The sequence below is a fragment of the Halichoerus grypus genome, chromosome 3, assembly GCF_964656455.1.
Source record: "Halichoerus grypus chromosome 3, mHalGry1.hap1.1, whole genome shotgun sequence".
NCBI lineage: Eukaryota > Metazoa > Chordata > Mammalia > Carnivora > Phocidae > Halichoerus > Halichoerus grypus.
In genome coordinates, this window is record NC_135714.1 from 129287196 (window position 1) to 129301914 (window position 14719).

The 14719-nt window shown below is 41.0% G+C and overlaps 2 protein-coding genes across 5 annotated transcripts in view; one reads left to right on the forward strand and one right to left on the reverse strand.

Annotated features, from left to right (window-relative positions):
• Positions 1-14719, reverse strand: part of SH3D19 (SH3 domain containing 19) — a 176733-nt gene that overhangs the window by 135353 nt on the left and 26661 nt on the right. The gene's annotated exons all lie outside the window — the stretch shown is intronic.
• Positions 2819-10165, forward strand: PRSS48 (serine protease 48). Its single transcript, XM_078068214.1, has 6 exons — positions 2819-2861; positions 3737-3781; positions 3952-4114; positions 5500-5759; positions 6468-6637; positions 9153-10165. Exons 1-6 carry the CDS (start codon positions 2819-2821, stop codon positions 9426-9428), a joined length of 957 nt encoding a protein of 318 aa, XP_077924340.1. The 3' UTR covers positions 9429-10165.

Sequence of the window (14719 nt, forward strand, 5' to 3'; positions counted from 1 at the left end):
TACGAATACTTCATTGGATATTGCTTCATACTTTGTCTAATCAGAAGACACATGTCTGCCTTTTTCCCTATTCATGATGCTAAGATTGATCAGAGGGTTCAAATGGTAACAGCTTGAGCACTCTACCAACTTCTCATCTAAAACTTTCGACTACTGATAATCATCCCCTGAATCAATGATCTCATGAGGGGCTGCAAGCAGTGGTTTTCAAATTCCATCAGTCCAGGCACATTTATTAACTAGAATTCTTCCCTCTCATCAACTAAGCCCCCCCCCTTTTTTTTACTCTGAACCACCATTTGGACAGGAAAAGCAAGATAACTACTTAATACTTTCCTTGTACTTCCAATTTTCAGAGGAAGAGGAGCTGGTGTTTTAGTTACTTCCAATAAAGCTTACTTTTAACTAAATTGGAACCAAAATAAAATATATTTTTTATAAAACATTTAAACAAAAGGGAAAAGAAGAGCTCTGTAAGCAATCCAACTAATTTTAAAGAGTTAACCAGCGACTTCAGATTTATCCAGGGATATAAAAGTCCAAAGATCTAGGACAACCACAAGACTCTCAGAGGAAAAGAGTATCTGGTCAAATTCTTGTTCCTTTGATAAATCAACAGAAAGACCTGTCCAGAGCTTTGGTGTCTTTGCAAAATGACTACCTTTATTCCAAACATGACTTGAAGGCAAACCTCAAGCTGAGATCTTTTTAAAAAGCTATACTTACATGAGCTGACTAAATAATAAAATCTTCTGTGAATACCACAAATTAATTGGAACACCCTGAGATATAGTGTATCTGGCAGGGTCCCACCACAACAGTCCCTTCTGCTTAGCTGGCCACATTTCTGCAACCTCATCTTCCCCACTACATGCATAAGGGCACTTAGACCAAAGACAATTAGTCCATAGCCATGGAACTATGTCCTGGTAAGACAAGATAATCTGTTCAAATCCCTGGGAATTTGAACTGAAAATAAGGAAAAACTTGGGCAGTTTATAGTGGGAAGAAAAGGCATAGACTATGGTTGAGTCATACTAATGGCAGACCACCCAAGTGAAGATCCTGAACTCCCTCGATGAGCTCTTTAGTCATCATGAATCCAAAGCTCCCTTCCTGCTCTGGTCTCCAGGTGTGTCCTATGATAGCTCCAGATGTCCTTGTTACTCTGTTCTCCTTACTGTTCCACAGATATCTGTATTTGTTTGCCAGGGCTGCTGTTAACAAAGTACCACAGAATGGGTGGCTTAAAAAACAAATTTATATTTTCCTCACAGTTCTAGAGGTGAGAAGTCTGAGATCAAGGTGCCAGCAAGGTTGGATCCTCCTAAAAGACATTCCAAGCTTCCTTGGCTTATAGACAGCCATATTACCCCTTTGTACATGTCTGTGTGCAAAATTCCTCTTTGCATAAGGACGCCAGTTATACTGGATTAAGGCCCACACCTAATGACCTCATTTTACCTTAATTACTTCTTTAAAGACACTCTCTCCAATGGTCACATTCTGAGGTATGAGGGGGTTAGGACTTTAATGCATGAATTTTGGAGGATACACATTTCAGCCCATAACAACATCTTTAAAGTGATCCCCTCTTTGCTTAAGCTAGTTTAAGTGTTGTTGGTTGTAACTGAATAAACCTTACCAAAATAGCTACATTTTCTGGTCTTCTATTATTTAATTATTCATGTGTTTCTTTCAAACCTCCCAAGAGTTTGAGCCATAAGAGAGCAGTAACATGCTTTAAAAGTTCAGTGAATTCTACCTCCACAGACCTAGTACCCTACAAACAGTTGGTACCAGAAACATAAAGGGCACAGAGAATTCTGTAGAAGATGCTGTGCCATGGCACCCAAGATCCTGAAAGGGTCAGGACTAAAGTATTCATTCTCTTAGCAACCACGAGTGTTGGCTGCTGTTAGTTCACAGCTAAGTCCTATCCCAGGAATTGTCAACAGAGTCACTTCACCCAAGGTAATGCCCATTCCTTGCAGGCAGCCTACATCCAATCATACAGAAGCCCAAAGGCCCAGCCTTCTTGTCTTCACTCAGGACATCTCTGAAGAGCCAGCCCAGCTCCAGAGCAACTTGTGGGATTGGCTGTGGCATGTATGCAAATGAATTACAGTTCAACCCTCCCTCTGCCCAATCCTGCTTCCATCCTGCTTCCGTTCCCCACCCACCCCCCAAGGTGTTGAGCCTGAGACTACTTCCAATAAACTGCTGCACACAAACCTGTTAATCTATTTCCCAGAAAATCGGACTCGCCCTATATCCTATGGCTAACACTGTGACAAAGATGCTGCACTTGATCTTAGCCAAAAGGCCAAGAAGCGATAACACTGTGACAAAGAAGGAAACAAAAAAATTGGGAAAAATTAGCCAGGTACTAGGTTAATTTCCTCTTTTCCATTTCTTGGTTTTGAAGAATCCTGTCCATCTTCTACTTTTTTGCTAGAGAAAGGGTCCTGTTCCTTCGGATTCCCTCTGACCTGCCCCGTGCGGACACCTTCCGCATCCTCCCCACTCCCATCCTCCAATCCACAAGTAGGAACCCCGGACATCCTGCTTTCCCTGGACAGTAGGGGGCGCCTCAGTCCCCGGCTCCTCCCCCCGGGTTCCTGCCACTGCATTTCTGAAGTCTGGTCCCCTCAGTGCCTGGCCCTGGGGTGAAAACCGGAGAGGAGGGGGTGAACCAGAGGAATCCATCCAGGAGGAGAAGCTGGTCCCGTCTACCTTCTCTGGCTGCTCCCCAGCCGGCCTCTCCCTGGGAGCCTGAGTTCAGGAAACAGAAAGTATTGATTCTGAGGACCAAGACATGGGCCCTGCTGGTAGTGCCTTCCTACTGTCCCTTCTACTGGGTGAGCCTCTGGGGTAGGGGGGCATGGGGAGGGGAGAGGCAGAGGTTTTTGGCTGAAGAAGTTACCACACAGAATAATAGGACACTTCACCCATGGGACATTACTTATGAATAGTGTGTCCTGGGGAAGTCCTGAGGGGATATTATATACAAAGCAGTAAACAAAAAAAGACCCCTGCCCTCGTAGGGCTTATAATCACTGCACTTATTAAATATATAAATTTTAAAGCAGGTTAGAAAGTCCTAAATGTTAGGAAAGGAAAGGGGCAGCAGGAGTGGAGGGGCAGGAGGTATGTTGTAATTTTAAATAGGGTAGTCAAGGAAGTTTCATAAGGAGTCATTTGAGCAAAGCCCTGAAGGAACTGAGTACTTAGCTACAAGGATCTAGGAAAAAAGCATTTCAAGCAGAGGGAATTTGAAGTATCAATACTCTTGAGTGATTTCAGGCATAAGCTTGTTCACTTATTTTTCTGGCCCACAATGATTTAAAAAAGCAGGGTAGGTTGAGAGCAGGAAAAAGGTAAGAGTTAGCAAAAAAGATACACAAATACTGCAAAATGCCAATTCAGATAAAGGAAACAGCTCATAAATCTCAAAAGCACCTGAAGGCATCATTGTGTTTACAACCTAATATACCTGATATTCCTGGTGACAACCCTGAATCTTCCAGTAAAAGTTAAATTACGTTCCATGTATGCTGCTAAAGAAGGCAGGTAAGTATGTAATTTTCGAGATTCCCACTAATGGGTAGACATTTATAAAAATCTGGCCTTTAATACAAATCTGAGAAATTTAAATACGTGGAAAGCCTCTCCGTTCAGTGAATCTAGACATAAGATGCATTACTGTATACTAATGATATGGTGTCTGTCTTAGGGTCTTGCCCAAGTTCTTCCCCCAAAAAGAAAGATCTGCAATCAGGTGAGTGGTCTCTACCTAGACTGCTGGGTTTGGAACTGGGATAGGACGGAGGATGGAGGCTAGGGAGGACTCAGGTCCTCGGAACGGATGGGAGTTTAACGATGGTAAGATGAGAAGCAGAGGAATGGGACGTGGAGAGTTCTACATGTCCGTCTCCCTTCTTTCTGTAGTGTGTGGCCGACCTGTACACTCAGGCCGTGTTGTGGGTGGCCAGGGTGCTGCTGCAGGGCACTGGCCTTGGCGAGTCAGCGTGCGCGTGGGCCAGAACCATGTCTGTGGAGGGCCTCTCATCAGTGACAGGTGGATACTGACAGCAGCACACTGCTTAAGAAAGTGAGTCCTAGCTGGGGGCTAGCACACAGATAGGTTCTCAGTAAATACTTGAATGATTTCATGAATGAACCAACAGACAAATCAAAGTGGCAAGATGAGTCGGCGCACCTGGGTGGCTCAGTCAGTTAGACTGAGCCCTGAGTCGGGCTCCATGCTCAGCGTGGAGTCTGCTTGAGATTTTCTCTCTCTCTCCCTCTGTTCCTCCCCCTGCCTGCACTCTCTCTCTCTAAAATAAATAAATAAATAAAATCTTAAAAAAAAAACAAAACAATGAAAGTGGTAAGAGGGGGAGGCAGAAGGAAACCCTACATCACCTTGGACTAGGGATAGGACATAGAGGTAGAAAAAGAAATGACAGAGATAGGCACTATATTAGAAACTTCTTCTTACTTTGTGCCTATCATTTCCTAAACATCAGCCAGGGAACTCTGTCTTGAGCTCTTCTGGATCACAAACACAATCGGAGCTCTCTGAGAGCTCCTGCTCTAAGAGAAGCAAGGTGCCATGTGGAGAGTGGTCCTAGGGAGAGGTTCATGTGAAACTAATGTCTCCAGCCAACAGCTAGTGAAGACTTGAAGCCTGCCACCATAAGGGGGTTTGGAAACAGATCCTCCCAGAGTCAAGCCTTGAGATGACTGTAGCCCAACTCGATTGTAGCCTCGCAAGAGATGAGGCAGAAGCACCCACCGAAGTCACACCTGATTCTTGACCCCCAGAAACTGTGAGATAAATGTTTGTTTTTTTAAGCCTCTAAGCTTTGTGGTAACTTGTTATGCAACAACAGATAAGTAATATATATAGAAATCAAAACAGCAGGACTTTTCAATAACAATACCCAAAGCTCAAAGTAAATACAGAACATGAACTTCAAAATGCTGGGAAAAAATTATTTCCAACCCAGAATTCTACCCATATGCAAATTATTGATCAAGCGTGGGATAGAAACAAGACATTTTCAAATATACAAAGCAGCAAAAATATTACCTCTCATGCACATTTTCTTAGGAAGCCATAGCAGAATGTGCTTCACTAAAATCAAGGAGGGAAAAACAAGAAAACATGGAATCGAGAAAAAAGGGGGATATAACCCAGAACAGAATCCCCAAGAAAATGGGAGAAAATACAGGACAAAACTCTGGCCATAAGCATATAAGAGGAGACCAGAGAGACAGGAGACAACAAAAGAAAGAGTGGTTAGGGAGAGAGGAAAGGAGAAACAGCAACAAATCAACCCTAGTCCAAGTTGGAAGTAGCCTGGTTCATTCTAGGTCCATTACATCCTTTCTTGCCTAGACACTCGGTGCTACACATAGGCAGCTTGTTCCCACCCAGCTGTAGCACCTAAGCCTGCTCCACTTTTAGTCTTCTCTTTCTATTCCCCTTAGGAACTGGATTCCTTTGTTGTATACTGTACAGCTGGGATCGATTCAGATAGACCAACCAAGTCAAAGTGTGAAGCATCGTGTGTTCAAAATTATTATCCATCCCCAAACTCAACATACGACTGCAGACATCGCCTTGCTGAAACTGGTCTCTAGAGTCACCTTTACCTCTTTCATCCTGCCCATCTGCTTGCCCCGTATCACAAAGCAGTTGAAAATTCCAGCCTCTTGCTGGGTGACTGGATGGGGAAAGGTTAAAGAAGGTGAAGGTGAGAATGGGTAAAGAAAGGGGTTCTTTTATCCATCATCCTCTTTGTACCCACTCCAGAACATCTGCATTCTAGGCATACCATTACTATGGTAATATTTTTTAATAAACCCCAACCTATTGATATTATCTGTAAGTCTTCAAATAAGATGTCTTTTTCACATTTATTATGTTTTTTAGATCCTGCTTAGAGTCTAGCTAAAGCTGCAAGAGCAGATACTAACAATTTGAACACATAATTACTTCTTTGAAACAAAGGTTAACAAACCTGATCTAAAGTCTGGAAGAGTCTAGTATTTTTGAAAATCTGTTCTTAAAGTGTTGTGTCAACTCTTTCCCAGGAGGAGTGAGGACAAGAAATGATCTGGGAGCAGAAAAATAGGAAAGGAAGAAGTTTTAGAGTATTTCAAATACTCCTATCTTTATTGAATCAAACTGTATCAGAATTTCTCTTTATTTAAAACACGAGGAATACCCCACACTGGCACATTAGAAAAACCTTAAAACAAATAGAAATAATTTTGAATTATCCATTTTTTCAGATTAAATTTACCAAAAATATTCTTGTATTAGCAAATATGATTAGAAAGTGATTGTATTCTGCTTTCGGATTCTCATTCAGAGATTTCTGCAAATCATGACTGAATTTTGCCATCGCAACTTTCCACATTGCTTTTCCTTTCGCTCCTGTCTGTCTTTACAGATACCGATTACCCCTCCATCCTCCAGGAAGCAGAAATACCCATCTTTGACCGCCAGACCTGTGAAAAACTCTACAACCCAATCGGTTCCATACTGCCAGAATCAGAACCAGTCATCCAAGATGATGAGATATGTGCTGGTGATAAAGCTAAAATGAAGGATACTTGCAAGGTTAGGGTTTGCTCTTGAATTTTTTTTTTTAATATGAGACTTTAATTTTGACCCAGGTTTTCCTGAATGTAAACAACAGTAGATTGGGAATCAGGAGACAAAGGTTCTGACAATAATTCTTGTGTTATGCTGGTTCCATGCTGCCAGAATCAGAGCCCATCATCCAAGACGACGAGGTATGTGCTGGTGATACAGCTAAAATGAAGGATACTTGCAAGGTTAGGGTTTGCTCTTGAATTTTTTTTTTTTAATATGAGACTTTAATTTTGACCCGGGTTTTCCTGTATATAAACAGCAGTAGACTGGGAATCAGGAGACAAAGGTTCTGACGATAATGCTTGTGTTATGCTGAATTACCCATGAATTTAACCTCTTCAACTTTTGATCTAGAGAAATGCTAACTTTTGGTTACTGGGTTTTCACAGACTTGTATATTTTTATAAATATATTAAGAGGTTGACACAGAACTGCCAACTTTATTTTTTCAAGTAAGAACATTTCACTCTATACTTAAAAGATGTCATTCCACTGTCTCCTGATCCTAACTGTCCAATGAAGAATCGTCCATCATTTTTGTCTTCCTCCATTGAGTGTGATGTGTTGTTTTGCTCTGGCTGTTTTCAATATATTTACCTTCACATTTGATTGTCAGAATGTGATGGGGCACCTGGGTGTCTCAGTAAGTTGAGCATCCAACTCTTGGTTTCAGCTCAGGTCAGCAGGGAGTCAGCTTGGGATTCTCTCTCTCTTTCCTTCTGCCCCTCCCTTGCACATGTGCATGCTCTCTCTCTCTCTCTAAAATAAATAAATAAATCTTAAAAAAAAAAAAAAGAAGTTTGAATGTGATGTGCTAGGTGTAATTTTCTTTGTATTTATCCTATTTAGGATTCATTGTTTTTGTTTTTTTAAATCTAATCTGTTCTTTTTATCTTTTATCAAAACTTGAGAATTTTTTCATTCATGACTTCTTCAAATATTCTGCCTCATTTCTCTCTCTTCCTCTTCTAGTTGAAAGAGAAAATGTAGGTTACACCTTTTGATTTTTTTCACACAGTCTCTGATACTGTTTTATTTTTACCTTTCTCTGCTCTTCAAATTGGATACTTATAAATTAATCTATATTCAAGATTACCTCTCTCCTGTCATCTACATTTTAGTGTTAGGTTCATCTAGTGAAAGTTTTCTTCATGTATTTTCACATATTTTATTTTTTAGTCCTAGAATGACCACTTGGTTTTATTTCCTTTCCCTCTCTCCCCCTTCCTCCCTCTCTCCTCCTCCTCCTCCTCCTTCTTCTCTCTCTCTCTCTCTCACACACACACATACACACACTTTTCTCTATCTCTGCCACGATGTCCTATTTGTATATTCATTATTTGCAATCAAACAACAATGGAACATGGTTTGACACCCACTAGGATGGCTATTATCAAAATAGATAATAACAAGAGTTGATGAGGATGTGGATAAATTGGAATCTTCATACTCCTTCTGGGAATGTAAAATGGTACTGCTCTGGAATTACTATTCTTCAAAAGGTTATATACAGAGTTACCATATTACCCAGGAATTCCACTTTAGGTATACACCCAAGAGAAATAAAAACATATCCACAGAAAAAATTATGCATGAATATTCATAGCAGCATTATTCATAATAGCCAAAAAGTGAAAATAATCCAAATGCCCACCAACTGAGGACCAGATCAACAAAATGTGGTATTGTGGTATATCCAAATAACGGAATAATTTTCAGCCATAAAAAGGAATGGAGCACTGATAGATGCTACAAGGATGAACCTTGAAAACGGAATGTTAAGTGAAAGAAGCTAGACACAAAAGATCATATATCATATGGTTCCATTTATACAGTATGTCCAGAATATGCAAATTCATAGAGGCAGAAAGCAGATTACCAGCTGGCCTAGGGCTGAGAGGAAATGAGGGTGACTGTTAATGGGTATGGGGTTCCTTCTGAAGGTGATGAAAATGTGGTGATGGTTAAACAACATTGTGAATATACTAAAAACCATTGAACTGTACACTTTAAATGGGTGAATTGTGTAGTATATGAATTATATCTCAATAAAGCTGTTAGAAAAAGAGACAGCAAGATTGAAAGACAAACCATCAACTACTATCACTATCATTTTACATAAGAAAAGATTATTTTAACACTAAAAAAAGGCAATAAGAACCTAAGAATAGAAAAATAAGGACAGTTCATTCAATTGAAATAAATTTACCTTTAAGGAAAAAATTCATCACATTAATTTCTCTTTTTTATCACAGATATAACTACTGATATATTTAGCTAAGGTCTCTGCCAATTTCAAATTGTATGATTCTAGAAATCCCATGATCTTCCCCTAATGCAGTAAGAAGTCCAGCTCCCTCTAGAGTTCTCCAGCTCCATGGGTTCCATTGCCCCATTCTAAGGAACTCTCCACCTCTTGTGACCACTTTCCTCTTCAAGGTCCCTTTTCACTACACTCACGACCTTTATCTTTCCTCAGGGTGATTCTGGAGGACCTCTGTCATGTCATTTTAACGGTGTATGGACCCAGATAGGACTAGTAAGCTGGGGAATAGGCTGTGCTGAATCTCTCCCTGGAGTCTACACCAGCGTGATCTACTATCAAAAATGGATTAAGACCACTATCTCAAGAGCTGAGGTCTTGGGTGCCAATAATTTGGACTTACCTGACTTCCTGTACCTTACTGTACTGCTCTCTCTGGCTCTGCTGGGACCCTTCTGTGCCTTTGGGCCTAACATTGTACCAGGAGAGTAAACAGTATAGCTAAAGCCACTGGCCAAGTACAGGGTCAGGGTGGGAATACACAGAGATTAAGCCCCAGGAGCAGAGAACTCACAGAGAGTCGCTAGGAACCCTGGATTACTTCATTAAAATAATTAGAAATGATTTTGGTTTTGAGGTTCTTTATTCTAAAAGTATGTTTTAGGGGTTGGAATGTGAGTAGCTGAGAAATAAGGCTGCTGCTTCTGTGCACGGCATTCTTTGTCCCTGACTATGAATCTTACAAGGCAAGAAAGGTACCTTCTATGAATAAGTAATTATGGACACAAATAAATGGCTACTGGAGAAGAGGGCAAGAAAAGAAGTATCTGTGAAGGCAAAGGGAAGTCCTCAGGAAATATATTAAGAGTTTACTTTGGGGCGCCTGGGTGGCTCAGTTGATTAAGCGACTGCCTTCGGCTCAGGTCATGATCCTGGAGTCCCGGGATCGGGCTCCCTGCTCAGCAGGGAGTCTGTTTCTCCCTCTGACCCTCCCCACTCTCATGCTCTCTCTATCTCATTCTCTCTCAAATAAATAAATAAAATCTTTAAAAAAAAAAAAAAAAGAGTTTACTTTGGGGGCCCCTGGGTGGCTCAGTTGGTTAAGCGTCTGCCTTCGGCTCAGGTCATGATCCCAGGATCCTGGGATCGAGCCCCGCATCGGGCTCCCTGCTCAGCGGGGAGCCTGCTTCTCCCTCTCCCTCTGCCTGCCACTCCCCCTGCTTGTGCTCTCTCTCTCTTGCTCACTCTCTCTCAAAAATAATTAAAAAAAAAAAAAAAAGAGTTTACTTTGGGTCCATGGCTTGCATTATGGGCTTCTTGTCTATATTACTCACTTCCTCTCCTAACCTGTACTTTGCCTCTGCAAGGGGTCAAATAAAAAATGTGTATATATAATTCATTTTTCTGAAATTTTTACTTTTTGAAATACCAATGTGACCTACTACCAAAAAATGGATTAATGCCAGGATCTCAAAAGCTGAGGTCTTAGGTTTCAATAATCTGGACCTGCCCAGGTTGTTTAATGTTACTCCAATAATAAAGTACTTTAAATGTTTAATAAGGACAGGATAACATCCCTTGCTTAACTAGCATGCTTCTTTTTATTAATCCATCCCATGACCTACTATTTCCTACTTTACCTAGGCTTCCAGGAGCTCAGAGCTAAGTTATATACTCAATTTCAGTCATTACCTTTATCCTAGATTATTGAGCATAATTCCATTCACATCTCTTTTTATTTAAATCATCCTTGGAGCGCCTGGGTGGCTCAGTCATTAAGCATCTGCCTTCGTCTGCCTTCGGCTCAGGTCATGATCCCAGGTTCCTGGGATCGAGCCCTGCATCGGGCTCCCTGCTCTGTGGGATGCCTGCTTCTCCCTCTCCCACTCCCCCTGCTTGTGTTCCCTCTCTCACTGTCTCTCTCTCTGTCAAATAAATAAATAAAAATCTTTAAAAAAATAAAAATAAATCATCCTTCATTTCTCATTTGAATGAACTTGAAAGTTTTATTGCATCTGTGTCTTTCATGGTAAGTCAACTTTCAAAAAACCCAACTTTTTGGATAAACAAATACCTTTAATAGGAAGTGAGGGTAGATTCGGAAACTTAAAATTCTTGCTAGCCGTTAACCCCGTCTGTCTTCTGGACGGCCACTACAGCCCCTACTGCCGCCAAACCCCATGTCCCTTCCCTCACTTACACCTATGCTCAACTCCATTTATTCTCCACAGCATTCAGACTAGTTTTAAAAATAAAGATTTTTTAAAAATAAAGATTTTTTTAATACATTTCTCCCCCCATTTTCCCTGCTTCAGCACTTCAAAGACATCTCCTTGCTCAGAGGATAAGGGGACCAAAGTCCCTAAGAGGGCTGACAAAGCCATGCAGGTTCTGATCCCCGCCTGCTTCTTCAGCCTCACAGCACCCTGCTCTCCAGGCTTTCAATTCTTCACATGTTCCAAATCCCCTCTCAGCGCCGGACTTCTGCATCTGCTATTCCTGCTCTCCTACTGCCTTTGCCTAGTTAATTCTTACTGTGCCTCAGATCTCAACTCACCTTTCACTTCCTCAAGGAAGCTGTCCCCATCTCTCCCGACCAGAACAAATCCCCCACTGTATATTCTCATAGCATTATGGAGCCCTCCTTCATAGGACTCAACACAGCTGTAATATATTATTCATTCATGTAATTGTCTAGTTAATGTATGTCTTACCAAAATGTAAGGATTTTTGTTTTTGCCAACCACTGTATCCTAGTTTCACTAAATACTTGTTGAATGAAGGAATGAATGAATGATGATCACTCAACCTCTTCGTTTCCCCAACTAACAACCTGGGTATTTTGTTTATGGAGGTAGCCCAGAACCTGACACAACGTCTTACACAAAGTAGACTTTCAAATATTAGTTAAATAAAAGAATGAAGGAAAGAACACTTCAGTCTTGTTCTCCTTCCCATCTCTCTCCAGCCATAACAAACAAAGGAGAGAAAAGAGCACATAAATCAGGTAAATTGGAAGGTTTCTGGAGGCAAGGATTTAAGCTAGGCAACCGCTGGAATGACATAGAGGGCAAAGCAAAATGGCAACTGAGAAAAAAGAACAAGAGAGAAAAAAGGGGCAAGAAAGGAAAATAGAGGAGAAAGGACAGACTAAGATCAAATCAAACAGGAAGAGAAAGCACACAAAAGTATGTGCCAGGACAACACAGCAAGAGGACATAAACAAGGTCAAGAAAGCCAAAATATTGCTTCCTATCATTTCTCCAGACTCTTAGGAAGCACCTGTTCTGCAGCATGGGATCTGGCAAAATTTTTCTCATGAACCAAGAGGTGAAACTTAAAAAACTTTTGGAGGGACCAGACCATTCAAAGGGAAGAGGACCACATGACCTCACTGTCCTGGCCACTACTGGCTGGATGTACCAGGGATAAGCACCTGATCAAACAGCTGCCCAGAGGTGGTGGGGCAGTTGGCCTAAAATCTTACCTGACAGATGCACTCAATACTGGACAACCCAACAGATCCCCTCCTGGGAAGTGTGAGTATGCATCGTATAGTATTCAGCATGCACTCAACAGGATTAAGTGCCCACCGTGTTCTAGGCACCATTCTGGCCACTGAGGATACTGCAGTACATTCAACACATCAAGCCTGCCTTCATGGAGTTTACATTCCAGTGGGGGAGAAAGACAATAATCAAATGCAAAATAAATATTTGTTATAATGTCATGTATAGGAAAGTCTGATAAAAACAAAAGAGAAGAAGCAAATAGAGTATCACGGTGGGGGATTCCACTTTAGATAGGGTGGTCAGGGAAATTTCCCTAAGAAGATGACATTATATAGAGGTCTACATAAAGGAGGATAGGGAAAAAAAAAAAAAACCTGAGAAAGAACATTCCAGGTAGAGTGAATAACAAGTACAAAGGTTCTGAGTTGGAAGTATGCTAGGTGCGTGTGTGAGGAAGAACAGAGAAGTCAGTGCAATGCTAGAACACTGTGAGCAAAGAGGGAGAAGGGGATGAACTGAGACCAGAGAGGGTGCTGAGGGCAGGTCCTACAGAGCCTGGAAGGTCCCTGTAAGGACTCTGAATTTTATTCTCAGTGCAATGAGAGGGCACTGGAGGGCTAAGAGGAGGGGAATGATGAAAGAAGAACATAAAATCCCCTACCACAGTGCATCGGAGTATGCAGAGGACATGAGGGGGCTAGGATGGTAGAGAGGGTAATCAGATGGCAGCAGAGTTAGACAAGCAGAGAGAATAAGAATCTGATACCAACGTACTAATGAGCAAAACACGAGGGCTACGTACAGTATCCTGGAGCATCAGTGAGGAAGGTTTGACTCCATAAGGCTGTGTGTTGTTGTCTGCCCTACTCCCCACCTGTACTACCCTTACAATAGGGCCCCACAAACCAAGGTGAAGAAAAGCACAAGCCCAGGTTTCTTACCATCTACTTTATAATTCATCATTAAGACACCTCCCTAACTTCCTATTTGTCTTTTTTCCTTCTTACCCAGACCAATGATCTTCTCCCTCCTTCATCCCACTTCTACCTCCAGGCCTTGTTTTATCTGCCCTCTACTCCTGAAATACCCTTCTCTCATAAACCTCAACCCACTTATTTCTGTCTATTGGTTAAGAAAAAGAGGTAGTGAATATCTAAAAAGCACACTGAAAGGACCCTAGGAAATGGTTTTAAAAATTAACAGGAAGGGCGCCTGGGTGGCTCAGTTGGTTAAGCGACTGCCTTCGGCTCAGGTCATGATCCTGGAGTCCCGGGATCAAGTCCCACATCGGGCTCCCTGCTCAGCAGGGAGTCTGCTTCTCCCTCTGACCCTCCCCCCTCTCATGCTCTCTGTATCTCATTCTCTCTCTCAAATAAATAAATAAAATCTTTTAAAAAAAAAAAAATTAACAGGAAATGGGTGAACTATATGGTGTGTGAATTATATCTCAATAAAGGTATTTTTAAAAAACAGGGAAATTTTTCTCCTGTTTAAATAAAAATGATTAGTCTGTATGTATTTAGGACTCTCTAAAGATCTTCTAAATAATCCTTGTGACCATTTCAAAAAAAGGTTCAAACCAATTACATACATTTTCTGTTTCAAATGCTAACACACAAAATGTAAAGCTTAACCCAGTATATGATACAGCAACTGGTACACATTGCCGGGGGGGGGGGGGGCGGGCAGGGGGAATCAATAAACATTTGTATTCATGCAACTAAAATGTCAAGTACTTACTGGTAACAAATTTAGTCAATGACACCACAAATGACCAAATGGGGAAGAAATAAATAGGGACATCTTTACACTCTATTTTGGAGGGGGGCTCAGCAGCATTTCTGCTTTAAAAAATCTATTTTAATTTGTAGAATACTTTATTCCTCGGAATATCTGATTTAATATGCTCCAATTTTCACTTTCACATCTTTAGGAATTTTGCTAAGGTCACATTTAACAAATAAAGCTGTACACTAAGGCTGTCAGCAATTTTCCCCCCTAAAAGTGGGGGAAAATTATATAACTATTTCCAGATCTTTTATTAATATAACAAATGGACTATTTCAAGTAATCGCCCATTCTTCCTTTATTTCACCCTATTATTTCCTTTATTTCACTATTTCACTTATTTTCCTTTATTTCACTTTATTTCCTTTATTTCACTATTGTAAAGTCACCCTCAAAATGTGGGGACATTCTGGAAAAAGAATTCAAAATAATAAAATGTGGAGGTTGTATTTTGATGTTATTTCAACAGTGGCTATTTTATCT

Bases quoted from the DNA above. Each gene is read 5' to 3' on its own strand.
- PRSS48 (XM_078068214.1), top strand. From the start codon at position 2,819: ATGGGCCCTGCTGGTAGTGCCTTCCTACTGTCCCTTCTACTGG. The intron at 4,115-5,499 runs GTGAGTCCTAGC...TATTCCCCTTAG, and splicing joins GCAGCACACTGCTTAAGAAA to GAACTGGATTCCTTTGTTGT. The intron at 6,638-9,152 runs GTTAGGGTTTGC...ATCTTTCCTCAG, and splicing joins AAATGAAGGATACTTGCAAG to GGTGATTCTGGAGGACCTCT.